The sequence below is a fragment of the Protopterus annectens genome, chromosome 4.part1, assembly GCF_019279795.1.
Source record: "Protopterus annectens isolate FY-2018-M chromosome 4.part1, PAN1.0, whole genome shotgun sequence".
Lineage (NCBI taxonomy): Eukaryota > Metazoa > Chordata > Ceratodontiformes > Protopteridae > Protopterus > Protopterus annectens.
Genome location: NC_056734.1, coordinates 148384709 through 148403695, shown reverse-complemented (window position 1 = coordinate 148403695; position 18987 = coordinate 148384709). Strand labels below are relative to the sequence as shown.

General features: G+C 39.0%; 1 protein-coding gene across 1 annotated transcript in view; it reads left to right on the top strand.

The window, feature by feature from the left end:
* Positions 1 to 18987, top strand: part of TMEM212 (transmembrane protein 212) — a 137907-nt gene that overhangs the window by 37107 nt on the left and 81813 nt on the right. The window contains exon 2 of the mRNA XM_044070896.1: positions 13226 to 13285. Within this exon, the coding sequence (XP_043926831.1) occupies positions 13226 to 13285 (60 nt within the window). The remainder of the gene's footprint in view (positions 1 to 13225; positions 13286 to 18987) is intronic.

The following is an 18987-nucleotide window of genomic DNA, read 5'->3' as shown; positions in this document are numbered from 1 at the left end:
ACTGGCTTGGCTACAAATGGTCCACTGGATCAACAGCCTAGTGTAAACCTACGAACGTATATTAACACACACACACACACACATATATATATATATATATATATATATAGATAGATATATATATATATATAGATAGATATATATATATATAGATATATATATATATATATATATGCATATACATTCACACACACACACACACACACACACACACACACACACACACACACACACACACACACACACACACACACACACACACACACACACACATATAGGTCTTTGTCAGAAGACTGAGGTTTCAGAAACTCAAAAGTCATATGGGCGAGACCATATGATTGAGTTTCTGAAAACGATCAATGGAAGAAAAAAAAACACTCAGACTTTAACAACTGTAACCTTTAAAAATCCAGTCAGGACTTTTCCCCATATGGTCTTGGGTAATGTCATGTCTGGGGCAGGTAAACTTCTAGCTTATTGGCCACCAAAGGTTATTTGGGAATTAAAAAAAATGTTAAAACACTTTAAAGTTTTTTGAGTAATGGGTCCTTTGAGTCCTTTAATTAGATCACCATTAAGCTGATTGCCACAAGAACGTTTCTGCTGCAGAATGTAAATCATATTGGTTACAATTATTTTCCTTATATTATTTCTCATTTTATTTTTATGTAAAGCTTTTATATCAAAGTAAAACTGCAGAATATACAAACAGCTTGAATGACCAGTTTTGGAAGGATTTATAACGTTTTCAGATAAAATAATAAACCAAAAAGTTTATATGTCAAAATCTTACCATTGCAAGTAGACAGGATGCATTTGTTATTAATACAAAGGTTTTTACTAAAAGTTGAAAAAAACTGCATGTGCAAAGATTACATTGGTACAGCATGTAAAACATGCCTGTTGGAATATTAGATGTTGTCTGTGTGTGTTCTGAGCTCTCAGTTTTGTAGCAGGATATAGTGTGAGTAATACTTCATAGCATCAGATGGGACCCGTGAAGGAATGAAGTAATACTTCATAGCATCAGATGGGACCCGTGAAGGAATGAAGTAATACTTTATAGCATCAGATGGGAGCCATGAAGGAATGAAGTTTTGTATGAGAAAACAAAGCAGGAGTGGAAAACATCTTGAATCAAAATGAAGTCTATGTCCATGTGACTTCGAATGCTATTTCTTCTCCTGACATAAGCATATTCCCATGCTTAGTTAGTGCAGCCATACAGAAATCGAATTAGTTACTCAGTGTGGTCAAGGTTACGATAAGAAAGCATAACAATGTACTGTTGACTGGATCCTCCAGAACATTTATTGTACTTTTGCGTCAGTCAGCTGAAAATGAATAATAATCATCATCATCTTTTGGCTTTTCCCGTTAGGGGTCGCCACAGTGGATCATCTCTTTCCATTTCTTCCTGTCCTCTGCATCTTGCTCTGTTACACCAACTGCCTTCATGTCCTTCTCTCACCAGGTCCATAAACCTTATCTTAGGACTTCCTCTTTTCCTCTTACCTGGCAGCTCCATCCTTAGCATCTGTTTCCCAATATGCCCATCATCCCTCCTCAGCACATGTCCAAACCAACACAATCTCATCTCTCTTGCTTTGTCTCCAAACTGTCCAACATGAGCTGACCCTCTAATATACTGATTCCTAATCCTATGCATCCTAGTCACACTGAGTGCAAATCTTAACATCTTTAACTCTGCCACATCCAGCTCTGACTCCTGTCTTTTTGTCAATGCCACTGTCTCCAACCCATATAACATAGCTGGTCTCACTACTGTCTTGTAGACCTTCCCTTTCACTCTTACTGGTACCCGTATGTCACAAATCACTCCTGACACTCTTCTCCACCCATTCCACCCTGCCTGTACTCTCTTCTTCACCTCTCATCCACATTCACCATTACTCTGAACTGTTGATCCCAAATACTTAAACTCGTCCACCTTTACCAACTCTACTCCCTGCATCCTCACCATTCCTCTACCCTCCTTCTCATTTACACACATATATTCTGTCTTAGCCCTGCTGACCTTCATTCCTCTGCTCTCTAGAGCATATCTCCACCTCTCCAGAGTCTCCTCAACCTGATTCCTACTCTCACTACAGATCACAATGTCATCTGCAAACATCATAGTCCATGGGGCCTCCTGTCTGATCTCATCTGTCAACCTGTCCATCACCACCACTGCAAATAAGAAAGGACTCAGAACTGATCCTTGATGTAATCCCACCTCCACCTTAAACGGATCTGTCACTCCCACTGCAGTCCTCACCACTGTCACACTACCCTCGTACATATCCTGTACCACTCTTACATACATCTCTGCCACTCCCGACTTCCTCATACAATACCACAACTCTTCTCTGGGCACCCTGTCATATGCTTTCTCTAAGTCCACAAAGACACAATGCAACTCCTTCTGACCTTCTCTGTATTTCTCCAATAACACTCTCAGAGCAAACATCACATCTGTAGTGCTCTTTCCTGGCATGAAACCATACTGCTGATCTCTAATCATCACCTCCCTTCTTAACCTAGCTTCTACTACTCTCTCCCATAACTTCAAGCTGTGACTGATCAATTTTATCCCTCTGTAGTTACTGCAGCTCTGCACATCACCCTTATTCTTAAAGATAGGTACCAAAATACTTTTTCTCCACTCCTCAGGTATCCTCTGACTTTCCAAAATTTCATTAAACAATCTAGTTAAAAATTCCACTGCCATTTCTCCTAAGCACCTCCATGCTTCCATTGGGATGTCATCTGGGCCAACAGCCTTTCCATTCTTCATCCTCTTCATAGCTGTCCTTACTTTCTCCTTGCTAATCTGTTTCACTTCCTGATTCACTATCCTCACATCATCCAACCTTCTCTCTCTCTCATTCACTTCATTCATCAGCCTCTCAAAATACTGTTTCCATCTACTCAACACACTCTCTTCTCTTGTGAGTACCTTCCCCTCACTATCCTTTATCACCCTTACTTGCTGCACATCTTTCCCAGCTCTGTCCCTCTGTCTAGAAAATTGGTACAAGTCCTTTTCTCCCTCTTTAGTGTCCAATCTCTCATACAACTCTCCATACGTCTTATCCTTAGCTTTCGCCACCTCTGTTTTTGCCATGCCCCTCATCTCCTTATACTCATGTCTACTTTCTTCATCTCTTTGACAATCCCACTTCTTCTTCGCCAGCCTCTTCCTCTGTATACTTTCCTGTACTTCCTCATTCCACCACCAGGTCTCCTTGTCCTCCTTCCTCTGTCCAGATGTCACACCAAGCACCTTTCTAGCAGTCTCGCTTACTAGTTCTGCTGTAGTTACCCAGCTATTCGGTAACTCTCCACTGCCTCCCAGTGCCTGTCTTAACTCTTCCCTAAACTCCACTTCACAATCACCCTTTTTTAACTTTCACCATTTAATCCTTGGCACTGCTTTCACACTTCTCCTCCTCTTTTTGATCACCAACGTCATCCTACAGACCACCATTCTATGCTGCTTAACTACACTTTCCCCTGCCCCCACTTTACAGTCTCCAATCTCCTTCAGACTGGCCCTCCTACATAGGATATAATCCACCTGTGTGCATCTTCCTCCACTCTTGTACATCACCCTATGCTCCTCCCTCTTCTTAAAATATGTATTCACCACAGCCATGTCCATCCTTTTCGCAAAATCCACAATCATCTGACCTTCTACATTCCTCTCCTTAACACCATACCTACCCATCACTTCCTCATCCCCTCTGTTCACTTCACCAACATGCCCATGTTTTTCAGGCTTGTTGGCTGTTGGTGAAGCACCCACCAAGAGGAGAAAACGCTGAGAGAAGAAAGGAGCCACTTTTGAGATTTTAAGTATTTTTCCTCTGTTTATTTGATAAGTTTTTCTGCATAGCTGCCTAGTTTGAGCATTTTCTGGCTTGTTAAACTTGATTTCTGCATTAGTAGCTGTATTTAGAGCACAACCAAAAGCTGTTTACTGAATTTCCTGTTTGCACTTAATTTTAAAATCATTTTTTCTCAAAACTTGCATATTTTCTGTCTTTGATCTAGCACTCTTGTGTGGGGTCATTTACTGCACTGCTATAACTTGATATTACTTGTAAACCTCTGCTATCTCTGAAAAAACAAAAAAAAATCTTGCTTTTTCCCACTTTTCTGAGATTTAAAAAAGTTCAAGTTACAGGCTTGCTGTTCTTGAACTGTTTTGTAAGTTTCTGTGAGGCCATTTTTGCTTGGGCTAGAGGAAAGTCTCTCTGTTGATCAGTGGCAGTGAAAACATTGGGCTGCTTCCCTGCCCCCCGTGGGAGTGGTTGCTGACTTGAAACTGTAGTTTTATTGGCCAAAAGGGGTCATTTCCAAAACTCCTTCATCTTCCTCTCTTAAAACCTAGTTGCCTCATGGTTTTGGCATCTTTTCAGGCTTGTTGGCTGTTGGTGAAACACCACCAAGAGGAGAAAACGCTGAGAGAAGAAAGGAGCCACTTTTGAGATTTTAAGTATTTTTCCTCTGTTTATTTGATAAGTTTTTCTGCATAGCTGCCTAGTTTGAGCATTTTCTGGCTTGTTAAACTTGATTTCTGCATTAGTAGCTGTATTTAGAGCACAACCAAAAGCTGTATACTGAATTTCCTGTTTGCACTTAATTTTAAAATTGTTTTTTCTCAAAACTTGCATATTTTCTGTCTTTGACCTAGCACTCTTGTGTGGGGTCATTTACTGCACTGTTATAACTTGATATTACTTGTGAACATTTGCTATGTCTGAAAAAACAAAAACAAAAAAAATCTTGCTTTTTTCCCACTTTTCTGAGATTTAAAAAAGTTCAAGTTACAGGCTTGCTTTTCTTGAACTGTTTTGTAAGTTTCCTTGAGGCCATTTTTGCTTGGGCTAAAGGAAAGTCTCTCTGTTGATCAGTGGCAGTGATAAACATTGAGCTGCTTCCCTGCCCCCGTGGGAGTGGTTACTGACTTGAAACTGTAGTTTTATTGGCCATTTTGGGTCAATTCCTGGCTCTTTCCAGCCCCTGCTATCAAGCACGCTTTAGAGTGCTTTAGCGCACTTAGCGAGTTGCCACTAGAGCAGCATCGGGCAGCACTGGTTTAACAAGGTTAAACTTTTCTGGCTCCATAAAGTCTGTTCTTCATTTTTCCCTTAGAACTGCTCTACTAGTAATCTAAACAGTATATCCCTTAAATAAAAAGCGCAGCACTTGTTCCTAAAAGCTTTTACTTGTCTTAAAAGCATCTTCTTTTCAGGTTTAGCACTTCTGTATTATACAAAGTCCCTCACTAGCAACCCCCCCCCCAGGAGTACCCACTTCCTTACTAAGTCCTCTCTTATTCAGTTACACCCCTAACTTCTAAATTTCTCTAGCATGTCGAAGGGCCAGATGCTGGCGTTCTCTCCTGTCCAGTTGGTGAATTTGGGAATATTGAGGCAATGTTACAATTGCCTCATGTACACTGACAACCCTCTCCTCCTCCCACATAACACAAATACTTGCGAGAGATGCAGCTATTTAGCCAAACTGGAGGCTGAGCTCTCTCAACTCAGGACTGGCAAGACCAGACAGGAGGAGAAGGCAACTACACACACCACAAAACCAGTCTCACATAAAGCTATCACAACAATGAATCAAACACATAAACACACAAAGTCATACTCGGAGGCTCTGAGCAAAAATTTACCTAAACAGCAGAGACCTCCAAAGCAGACATCCAAGCAACTGCCACCTCATGACACACCACAGGCAACACATAAACCACAAAATCAGTGTGCAAAGCAGTCACAGCCCTTAAGGCCAAATACAACACCAAACATACTTGTCATAGGTGACTCCATAGTCAGACACACTGACGTCCCACTCACCAGGCTGAACAAGGAGAGGGTCACAGTAAGCTGCCTATCGGGCGCTAGAATCCACCACATAACACAAGCACTCGGGTCACTCCACAGCAAGTAGAAATATGACACAGTCATTGTCAATGCTGGTGTGAACGACCTGAGACGGACTACATGAAAAGAGACATAGAGGAGCTCTCTGATTATGTAGCCCAGGCAGGTATGACCCTGACCCTGAGCAGTATCCTTCCTTCACCAAGAATGATGCCATAGAGACAAGATGATCAGCTTTAACAATTGGCTTAATTTCTGGTGTCATTCAAAGGGGATCCAGTGTCTGTCTGCCTGGGATGACATGCTTGACAAGCCACGCTGCTTCGCAAGGGATGGCTTGCTCCTGTCACCCCTGGGATTCCGGATATTGGCTAAGGCTCTTGCCACCCCCATAGTGACTTTTTTAGGCAAGGCTCAAATTCTAAACCTACCACCCTAGAAAACAAAAATGGGAAGAAACTAAGGGTAATGCTGCTCAATGCCAGAAGTCTAAATCTCAAAATGCACGCACTCGAGGCCCTTCTCAGTATGGAGAACATTGATGTCTGTGCTGTGACTGAAACCTGGTTCAAGGCTCCTGAGAGCAACCCGGCACTATCAGGTTTTACCTCATATCATGCGTTCCAGCCCAAAAACCCGGACCACACCACAAAAGGAGGGGGTGTATCCATATTCATCAAGGATACCCACACCTCCAGGTTGGTGGCAACTCACGAAGCATCGGAAACCATCCAGGTGCAATTAACCATAGGCAAAACTGCTCTACAATTTGTAGCATGTTAAAGGCCACCCTCTCAAACTCAGGAACCCCACACAGCCTTCCTGAAGACACTGGAGGGTATAAATGTATCTCCAAACACCATTATATTGGGTGACTTCAACTAACCGAATATAGACTGGGAACATTACTCAAGCCCCAACTTTCTAGCCCAAAGGTTCCTGGAGTTCATAAATTCAAATGCCATGGAACAACTAGTCACCGTTCCCACAAGAGGAGAAAATATACTAGATCTCATCATCAAAAACATGGGGACAAAATGCTCCACACCGGAAGTATATCCCTCATTGGTGAGATCAGATCACAAACTTATCTCACTGGAAATCCACATCCCCCCCCCCCCCAAAAAAAAAGACCACAGTGAAGAACTTCTCTAAAGCAAACTTCACACTACTCAAGACTGGTGTGGTATCCTTCAAGGCCCCTGAGCCAGTGGAAACCACAACCCAAGCTGCGGAAGCCCTTACTAATGCCTTCTACGAACACCTCTAGGACTGCATGGATCAGGCAATCCCTAATAAAACCAAGACTCTTTCCACCAAGGGCAAACGTCCAGTCTGGTGGACCCCAGCCATAAACAAACTTTACAATAAGAGGAGAAAGCTGTTACATGATAGAGCAAAATCCATAAAAGAGAAGACACCCTTGATCATTATTAGTAAAAAACTATGAGCACTCATAAAATCATCCAAGGCCAACTTTGAGAGAAAAATTGCAATAGATTCAAAAGACAATCATAAAGCCTTCTTCAGCTATGTTATAAACCTGGGTGGAAACTCCCAGATATGCGCAGAATTAGTCCAAAATGATACAAAAATCACTGAACCCACAGACATTGCCAACATACTGGCAGACAGGTTCAGTGCAATCTTCACCCTCCTCTCCCCCCCAAAAGGAGAGATAACTATCCCAGCGGAGTGTAGCCTCCCAGACATCTCAAATGCGCAGGTGAAAGCTGCTCTCTCTAAAGCTAAAAACACAGCATCAATGGGACCGGATGGTGTCCCCGGCTGTGTGCTACACGAACTCAACGAGGAACTAAACCCGCATATAAGGCAGCTGTTTAATCTTAGCCTTACCACAGGATACGTCCAAGGAGTGGCGTACGGCAACTGTGGTCCCACTCCACAAAGGCGGTGCCTCTACGGACCCTGGTAATTACCGCCCCATAAGCTTAACAAGCCTGGTCTGCAAAGCTATGGAGAGGATCATAATGGAACTCATAAACAAAGACATAGGGGACTTGCAGACATTGGACCCGACCCAGTTTGGCTTTGTCAAGGGCAGATCATGCCTTTTGATCTTGGCCGACTTCTTCGAAACAGTCACCAAGGCCATTGATGAGGGAAAGGCAGTCCATACAGCCTACCTTGACCTTGCAAAGCCACAATACCCCACTCGGGTATTATAGAGAAACTTACCAGCTTAAATGTAAACCCATATGTCACAAGATGGGTTGCAAACTGGCTAAAGGACAGAACCCACAGGGTTAGAGTTGCTGGCGCCATGTCAGACTCCAAGTCGGTCACAGGTGGTGTCCCACGGGGCTCAGTCCCCCCTGTTGTTCGGCATCTACTTCTCAGAAGTACAGGCAAACATAGAGGACTATGGCTGACAAAGTTTGCAGATGACTGCAAACTGGGCCGGAAAGTACATCGGACACAGATATCCTTCAGAGGTGTCTCATGGAAACTGATAGCTGGTGCCAGAGCCATGGCCTGAAGTTAAATGCCAAAAAATGTATAGTCATACCCTTCGGGAAAAACAAGGTAACCCCAAGCTACCATATAGGTGGCAATCCATTAAGCACAGAAGAGGTAATCAGGGACCTGGGGACCCAGGTTGACAGTGGCCTTTCTTTTGACACTCACATTGCTAAAGTGGTTAGAAAGACCTTCTACATTGCCCACCTGATCATGAAGGGATTCACATCCAGATCAAGTGAGGTCATTGTTCCCCTGTACTCTTCACTTATCAGACCAATGATCGAGTACAATGCCCCATTCGGGATGTATCTCACCCGACACCTGCAGCAATTGGAGAGACCCCAAATGTTCCTCACCAAAAGGATAAAGGGACTCCAAAATCTGTCATATGCTGCCAGACTGAAGAAACTCCAGCTCTATTCAGTCGCATACCGCCTGCTCAGAGGTGACCTGTGCCTGACGTACAAGGCCATGTCCAATTAATGGACATGCTCCACCTAAAAAAATCCAGATCCACTACAGCCAGCGACTTAAACCTTAGCACGGATATAAATAGGACATGCTGGATGGATAGATTTGTCACCCAGAGACTCCCTATGCTGTGGAATAAAATCCCGGTCCATGTGAGGCAGAGCACCTTGCTGGCTCTGTTCAAGAGAAATCTTGACCGGTGGATGGGAGATCGTAGGTTTACCCCGGGAATCATCTCTGTGTCACTGCTGGACAGAGGCACAACAAACTAATGGGCACAGTATTTTTTAACATAAGGGGTGGCGTAAGCCACAAATCTTTGGGCTAGGCTTATAAATGCCTTAGGGCAGATAGCCTAGTATAAACCTATGAACCTATGAACCTATAAAGTCCGCTCCAATATAGTAAGAGCTGTCCCTTAGCTCAAAGTGAAACAAGTTTATTTCACTTGGTCTTTCACGTTCTTAAATAAAGAGATTTCTTGCTTGGCTGAAATCTGAGTTTTGCATTGCTCCTTAACTACCCAAACTGCATTACATGCTGTTAGGTAATGAGTAATGAGAAATTTATAAACTGTATACTGAAATAATACTATGTCATACTAAAATATGTCTTATTTCTAGTAATAATACTGTTAATACTATTATTACTACTATTAACTTTACTACTGTTTTATTATAAGTATAATTAAATAAGTAACAACTGCATTGTACACACAAATATTTGCAACCACTGCTCACTAAATATTTCTAAATATTTTTTAGTTTAACATGCTCTGACACAGTCTATAGCAGTTCACTCACTAAATAATTCTAGGCTGTTACAAGTAGTAATAATAATACTACTAATAATGTCAAAGTATATTCATACATATACCTATTTAAAAAAAATACTTAGCTAAGCATACTGTTGCCACTGTATGAGATAGTGGGATCTAACTACACAGAATGAAAGCAATATACAGTGCTAATAAGTTAAACAATTTATATTCAGTCACTTCAGATGAATACTAAAGGTAACATATACAGCACCATACCAGGATTAAAAATCTCTATAAATAATAGAAATGGAGTAAAATAATTTTGCTTTTGTAAATAAAATTAAGGATAATATTAAAAATGTATACATGGCATCAAATTAAATCTGTGACATAATTTGCCTGAAGTAATTTTTCTTTTCCAGTAATCATGAACACTCTTCATATTTGTCCAAAGTACAACTAAACCTAAATAAAGGTTATGCAAGCTGCTAGTCAACCACTCAATTAATAATTTGCAGCATACTTTCAAATCATGAGAGTAGCTAAACTGATTATTTTGGATTTGCTTTCCAAAAATAAACAAAGTCATCCAATCAGTAGTCAGCAGACTGTCACGCACTTAAATCCAAGCGGATGCATTACAAAGTGTCTTGTCCACACTGTTAGATAAAGCCAAACCAGTTTAAGTAATCAGGTGATAACTATCAATCACATACTGCCAGGTAAGTGAGAGCATAAACAACAAGGCCGCTAACCATATTAAAAAGAGACCAGTTCCTCAGTTTTCCATAATGTCTGTCATCTGCTACTCCTCTCTTTTCCTGTTATTCTTCACTTCCTCTTGCTTTCTACATAGCACTCTAGTTAACCATTGGATACAGTTGGCTGGAGAATGAAATAATCAGTTAAGCATCTTTCCCAAGTGTAAACAGCAAAAGAACAGTTCTTGAACCAGAATCACACTCTCTGAACATAGGTATAGGAGCGTAGTTCATACAGCAAATCAGCATTCATATTCATATTCTGTCTTCTACTCTCTACTTACTTCCACATCCTTGTCTCTGGAGACATCCCCCAATACCCTTGGACACTAGCAGGCATATACCTGTCTCTTACCACCATTGCAGGTTGCAGGTGGCAATATCTCATGGTGTTTTCATTTTATGTTGTTGCTACTCTGTGTATTCTGTCAGACTCACCCCTTTTCCACTGAGGTTACTTTTGATAATCTTCTTTTTATTATACCTCAGGGTTCTTTCACCACAATTCTTTTGAAATTTTGCTTACATGGAACATATTCCTAGGCTCCACAAATTAAATCTGCCTGTAATCAGCTTGAACCACAACTTCTGCACAGTTCATTAACCCAGACAGCATGGCTACCTATTACCCTTTGGCAAGGCTGGAGGAACACCTCTGGGGTCTGTTATATGAGGCAGATGTAACTACTATAGTCTTAATTACAACATAGAAACAGACAGGCAATGCTTCTACTTATCCTTCAATGAGCCAACATACCAGGTGTGAAAGATACCCAAGATTTTTTTTATGCATGATTTTATAAAAAAGTGAAGATGCTGGAATGGAAGTATTATGGTCCAAGTAGTGCAAATGTCTGTATGTCTCAGAGGTACTTTTAACTGATCTAAACTTATACAAAACACTACATTAGTCTATTCAAAGTTATGTAATTTTGTTTGTGTGTGTGTGCTGTGGAAGGGTGAGAAAAAGCTTTAGCATCATTATTTGAATGTACATTTCAAACTAATTAATCTTTAGAGGAGCTCAAAATGAAGTTGGATGACCTTAGCATTACCTTTTAGATGCCATAATATATAAGAATGCTGAGGCAAATAAACCTGGGAAAAGATTTAAAAAAATGTGCAGGCAAATTTCTAATTGCATAAATGTATACGGCACCCAAACCTTTTATCAAGAATTGAAACAGAATGTAAACATTCCAGAACAGGTTTTATTTTTTCTTTAATATGCTTGTTAGATTTAACCATCATAAAAGGATATCTATGTTAACCAGAAGATATATGGTATCAGAAGTAGGATACATAACTTCCGTTAGACTCAACTTCATGGCCTCAAAATAGGGACTCTGTCAGATATATACTTTGTAATATTTAGAGACAAGACTAAAATATATATTTGAATTTTAATATACTAAACTCCAAAGTAATATTGGTTTGTATATTAACAGTATAAAAGCCAAAATGAGTTTGTTGTCTTTATATTTCATCTAATACAGTGTCAAAATGTTCACATTTGTAACACTGAACCAAGTCACCATATTCGGTGCCAGAAATGTCCATTTATGTTAGCGTGGTTTGTATATTAACAGTATAAAAGCCAAAATGAGTTTGTTGTCTTTATATTTCATCTAACACAGTGTCAAAATGTTCACATTTGTAACACTGAACCAGTTCACCATATTCGGTGCCAGAAATGTTCATTTTTGTTAGCATGAAGTAGGCTCTCAATCTCTCTTGATTTTTGTATTATTGCATGTAATAGTTTAATCTCAGAATAAATTCATTACAACCACTAATATTTCTGAAGCTACAGGGTAATTAACTGAAAACTGGTGACTTTGGATTCAAAACTTTGAGCTGCCTCTCACTGTGGGTGGAATTCTAAAGGATACCATACAGTTATTTTTTAACTAAAAGATGATAAGAAAGGCAAATTAGCATTTATATAAGAGAAACGTAAACATAGTGTCAACAACAAAAAATGCAAAGAGAGCTGCAAATTAAGATGACAATTAAGCTTGTATATATGTGCAGTCTTAGTGAAGTTCATTTTAATATTATGTCCACTGAAATTATTTTCTTGTATTTTTATTAGATGTTCACCTTTTCCATCATATATTTAAGGAATGTAATCTTAAATGCCTTTAATTCTGAAGAAGTCTCATACAGTGCCAGAGATAAAAACACTTTTTGCAAAACTGTCCATAAGTTCATATTTTTGAAGTCTGTTTTATTGTTTATACTCATTTTTGATATGTATCCTCCATTTTGAATTTTATTCTTTGCTTATTTCTTCAAAATCTAAAAATGCTGCTCTCTTCTTTGGTTTCTATGTGTTTTAATAAAAAGCAACAGCATGCCAGTTCTTAAATTAGAAAAATGGGGTATATGTACTTACATGGGCATGGTCTTTAAAAAAAAATAATATAGTAATAAACAATATAAAGTAAAACACAACAATGTTATGGTGAGTCCATTCTCTAAGCACAGTCATGCCCTCCAGGGTATGTGTTAATGTGTAATTAATGCCCTTCCAGTGGTGTAAAGGCCCTCCTCCTGCAGTGTCAGGCCTCACAACACCCCTGGGTGAGCATTAATTACACATTAACACACACCCTATTGGGCATGATTGCTTGCTTATTCAATCCAAAACTTACTTAGGAGTGTAATTACTTTGCAAATCTGATAACACTGCAAATTTTGACAAAATGAAAACAGCCCTTATATAGTACATGCCTAATCTATTTATATTATATATTTATCCAGAATTTTATCTGTGTAACTGTTTAATATAAATTACAACTCTCATGTATAATAAAGACTACTCAATGTAATTTGTTTTGCAGGCAGTGATTGTGGGTGTACTAGTTCTGTTGTCATATGAAGAATGGACTCGGAGATCCCTGGTAAATAACACTGATAATATTTATTTATATTATATTGATTTTGTCTGACTGATGATTTTCTTTTAAAAAATGTACTAAAATGCACTGTATAAATTATACCAAACATAAATGTTTAAACAAATGCATTGGTGTTGTTTGTCTTAAAAAACAAACACATTTTGTTTGATCAGCATGAAGAGGCTGTCCAGTTAGACCAATCTAAATCTCCTTACTTTTCATTTGGCATTGTACAAAATGCAGATTACTTCATACAGTATGGTATATGCTTACTACATTGGGTTTAGTCATAAAAGTTTCATGCAGTGAAGACCAATCGATTTTTCATAGATTATAGGTGTTACAGCAGAACATGAACACTTCATTAACTCTGAAATGAGCTTTAGTCTAGTATTGGTTGGTAGACTATTCAATATGTACAATAGTGACTGAGTACTTATTTTATGTAAATTGGTAAGGATGGTCATGGTTGATCCCACTGTAACATAGCTTCACCCCTTTCTAGTTGACCACACCCTTTTCTAGCTGACCACGCCCACTCAGCTGTCTCTTGCAGCCCTCCTTAGATTTGAAGTCACCAGCTGCCACTGCCAGTTGTTCATGAGTAATACAACATTCATTCACTCATTCATTCATTCATTCATTCATTCATTCATTCACTCATTCATTCTTCAGTTTCTTATTTAATCCAGTTCAGTCAGAGTCTTGTGGCAGGTGGAGCCTATCTTGGCATTAATTTGGTATAAAACAATTAAACTTGTTCCAGATGTTACATCAACTCATTGTTAGACATACAACACACACACACACACACACACACACACACACACACACACACACACACACACACACACACACACACACACACACACACACACACACACACACACACACACAAACTATGACAGACAAATGTGCTGTCTCATGGCATGCACATGTATGGGCAGTTCGGAGGAGATCTTAATTTACCTGCATATACTGCTGTTTAAAAAAAATTGCACTTTGGGCAGAACTCTTTGGTAATTGTGCCTTTGTGGTTATTTGTAATGACAGTTTTAGATTCCAGATGAAGTACAGAGATTAGACGGGTAAGTCTTCATTTTAATATTCCATCTTAGGAACAGTACTTCAGGACTGTAGTACCCACTTATGCATTTATCGAGTTACTCTGACCCTCCAGAACGTCTATTGCAGAGCTAAAAGTATGAATTCACTTCTTAACAAGAATTACATAGTTACACCATTCTTTGAATCAATATGAAGGACTAAAGTAAGGCCCCACACAAGTTTTCTGCTTGTTTTTACATGAGATAACTATTGCTCGTATATAGTGCACATATTATTCTTAGTGGCCAATGAATTATATAAATATAAATTATATAATTTAGTTACTACCTAAAATTGACAGTACTTCGGATCTGTTCCTTATACTTTGCTACCTACTTATGCTGTATTGTGGTAGCTAGAATAGCCTGCAAAATGAATATGAAATTTAATGCCAAAAAACAAAGGACAATTACCTTATCAAGTATTTGGTTTAACAGGGTCTTAGGCTATTTTCCATGAAGACAAATTCAGAATCATTGTAGAAGGATTACATTAAATCTACTTGCTTGATGGCAGAATGTATTCAATTTTCTACTCTGTCCTTTAAATGCATTTAACATTCTACCCCTCCTTCATCCTCCCTTCCCCTCAACATTTCTCCTGCTCTGTCATTCATTGTTAAATGCTCTATGGATTCTTCCTCTTTCAAACATTTAGACAGTCCATTCCATGAGTTTACTACCTCCTCTAGATAGAGGTGCTTTCATAGATTCAGGGAGTGGAGGTCCTCCAACATGCTGCTAGATTCCCTTCCTGTCCTATCCACTCTCTCTTTTCTGTTCTGCATGACTTTTTAGCAGTCTTGCTAGATGCCATCATTGCCTATTCCTGTCTCTTCTGAAAAAAAAAAATCCAGCTCAGCTAGTCTGTTGTCATATCCTTTCCCACAATTCATTGCATTCATTTAGTAGTTTTCTTCTTAACTCTTAAATCGGGATGGTGTCCCTTTCCTTGGATGAATGTTTGACTGATAGATGTCCACAAAGTAATTAAGGAGTAACCTATCTAGGTTGCAGTAAACTGGTGCAGCTGGTGACTTTAAATAAAAGGGGGCGGGATGTATGAAGCTATTGAACAGATGGAGCTAATTTGAATGGAAAGGAGCTATATTATAGCAGGTCAGTGTCTGCTTTACTTTTATCAGACAATGCAGACATAATCACTTTTATCCACAAACTACCTCAGTACCCATCCAATGTAGTCACTTAGTTGACTGATACATTTCAGATGCCTGATTGATATCAAATAAACATAATAATAAGTATTATAATAATGCAAAGAATGATCTCAGTAATGTATGTCAGTTTCTTTTACTCAAACACACAGTAGCCCTGACAAGCCGGATCAATGACTGTTTAACTCTGATCAAATAGCAACACAGATCAATCAGTTTTATAAACATGCTTTTTCCTTGATACCAACTACAGCCACTTTATTGAGTGTAGATACCTATGATGTCTTCTTGAGATCAAACAAATAAATAAAGATATAAATAATGATTACAGTAATGAATTGTAGCTTGTTGCTGTCAGATGCATACTGTGCATGAATACACGTGTACAATGTACACACACAAACACATACACACTCGTGCAAAAACACACACACACACACACACACACACACACACACACACACACACACACACACACACACACACACACACACACACACACACACACACATACATGTGTATGTACTTGCAAAGATGTGCCCACCAGTTATAGCCATTTTAAAGACTGTACAACACAGATATATGACTGTGATCAAACAAATGAATAAATACATAAATGGTTACATTAATGTATTTTAGCACATTGCTATAAGACCAAAATAATGCAACCCACTACAACCCCCTGCACAAATACACACATATACACATGCACACAAACACACATAGACACATATATACACAGATGTGCTCAGCAATTACAGACGGTTTATTAACTTTATACCCTCTGATGTCTGATTGTGACCAAATAAATAAATAAATAATGGCCAAAGTAATGTATCTTAGATTATTGCTATCAAGCACATTTAGTGCAACCCATTACAACCTCCACAGATGTGTCTAACACATACCTCTCAACCTGGAAACATCAAAACTCTGGACAAAAACTCTTGAAAAGTAGGTGCAATGAGCCAAAAATCTGGATGCTGATGAACATAAAATTTGCATATACAATTACATAACTCTGTCCACTCTAATGGAATTGTGGGATATCAACATTCAAATGCAAATTGAAGAACAGACAAAATATTAAACCAAAATCTATTCATGAAAAGTTGAAAGCAAAAATTTAACATTTGCAGGCTGTTCTACATAATTACTGTCATATGTTGTCAAGGTCTTTGCTGTCTGATTTATGCAGAAGGGAATAAAGCAAAGTACTTATGTTCATCTAAATTTAGGAATATAGCTTTAACGCCTTGTTACTTTCTAAACACTGCAAAGTTTCTTGTTCTAACCCATGCTCCAACCAAAGTATTCCTTGACCCATACAACTCCAGGTCATACTGTAGCGTACCTCATATGATATTACTCTAGCTAACAACTCAGTTTGTTATTACCCACCACACTAGTCCACTTATGAAAGGATCATGCACAAACATGAAGAAGGATTAAATTATGTTGCTTAGTGACTGCATCTGGTATTTACTTGCAACATTAAAATTCACTGCTAAAGCAACATTAAAAACAAAATCATGCCTATCGTGAATTCTATTTCCATGCCTAACATATTTGGTCATTTTCTTAGTACAAATTATTGTCATTTATCCTCATTTACTCCCACCTGAAAGATAAGAGTACTCAGTTCTGAAAATAACATGCAATTTTACTATTGCCTTTTCTGGGGAATATACAACACACACACGCACACACACATACATATGTGTATATACATATTTGCTCAACTACTGTGATCCTAAACGTGTAAGGTTATGAATCCATCTTTCAATTTTGTGATTTGTTTACTTGAGGAATGAACAGCTTCACATAATTATTATCACCAAAAATGTAAGTGTTCCCAGAACATGGGGGACAATACTCTGGAAGATTGTATAGTCTGGTTTACAACTTGGCACAGGCTCACAGAAACCTGGCTATGACTCATTGTATCCTTGTTTCTGAAGTTCCTGGACAAGTTATACTTACCTTTGGAAGACTACTATGCCAGCCACATCTCTCTTATAAAGATACCATGCCAAATCTACCATTTGACTTCCCATAAATGTAAAACAACAGTAAAACATTAAGAACCCAGAACATAATCACTGACTCATGCTTTCCAAAAAAACAAAAAAACAAAACAATATTATAATCATATGTGGCTCTACTATCCTACTTCTTCATTTTAGAAGGTTTTTTGTCATACCACTGTGTCCCTCCCACTTATAGAATGTTCCCTCCTTCCAGCTGTATCCTGGCAGTTATTTCAGGTTTCCTATATGATAAAACTGTCTCAGCTCATTTGGTTCAGTTCTTCTTTGCGGTTGTTTTCATACCCCACTGCCACTGGCACAGACTAGCAATAACATGCACAGTATTAACAACAACCCTTCAATTTGCTGCTCAGTAATCACTCCTACCTGAAGGTCCACTCAATTTTAGTCAAGCCTGTTTTTCTTCACAACAAAAAAGTTAGACTTTCGATCACTCTTCAGTTCAGCTACTCGTCTATATAAAAACCTGTACATAATCCTGCATTCCAGAAACAGCCCTACCATTCAATGACTTGGTGTTCTTATAAACATCTGATAGGTTAGGCAACTATTTTCCCTCGGCCATAAAGTCCAAAACAGGACAGTGTTCAAAATCCTGAGCAAGTGCACAGAATGCTCACTTACAGTTTACATCAAATTATATCATGACTCAGGAGAGTAGACAAAAATTGCTTTGGGAAATGAATTTTAGGTGCTGTTATGGCTGTATTAGCTATAAATGGGTGTTCTGATATAGGGATGTAGGGTTTTTGTCAGTAGCAACGAGCACCTAAAACACAAAGCTGGACTCTTGATGTGAAGTTGTCTAGTCGGGTCATCAAGTTGAAGTGATGTCCTCTTTCATTGGCTGCCGCAAGTCATGGGTGGGCCTGTGGTCATAATTTCCTATAAACAACTTTTTTTTAAAGCTCTCTGACAAGCAGTCAGGGGTCAGGCATGTTCTCACAATGCTAACGTGATCATGCACACCCCTGCATGCTGATGGCATTGCGGGATATGCTGGAGATGGGTGATAATGTCAGCATTAATGGAAAATTGTAAATAAATAAAAAATTGTGATTTGAAGGGGCCACTCAGGAATTCATGGCACCCCATTATTTTAGCCTCAAAACTGGGAGAGTCCAAGGAATTCAGTATGGTAGTGAGGTATGGTCCAACAATTACAGACACCTTAAAGACTATATAGAAACCATATATCTGTGATCAAATGAATGAATAAATACACAAACAATGGTCATAATCCTGTATGTCATCTTATTGCTATCAGATAGACAACCCACTGCAACTCCATACAAAGTGTTAACTCTATAAAAATTAAAAAGCATCTTAATGTCTGGTTGACAGTTATAGTTCAAGAGGTGAGTAACAAAGAT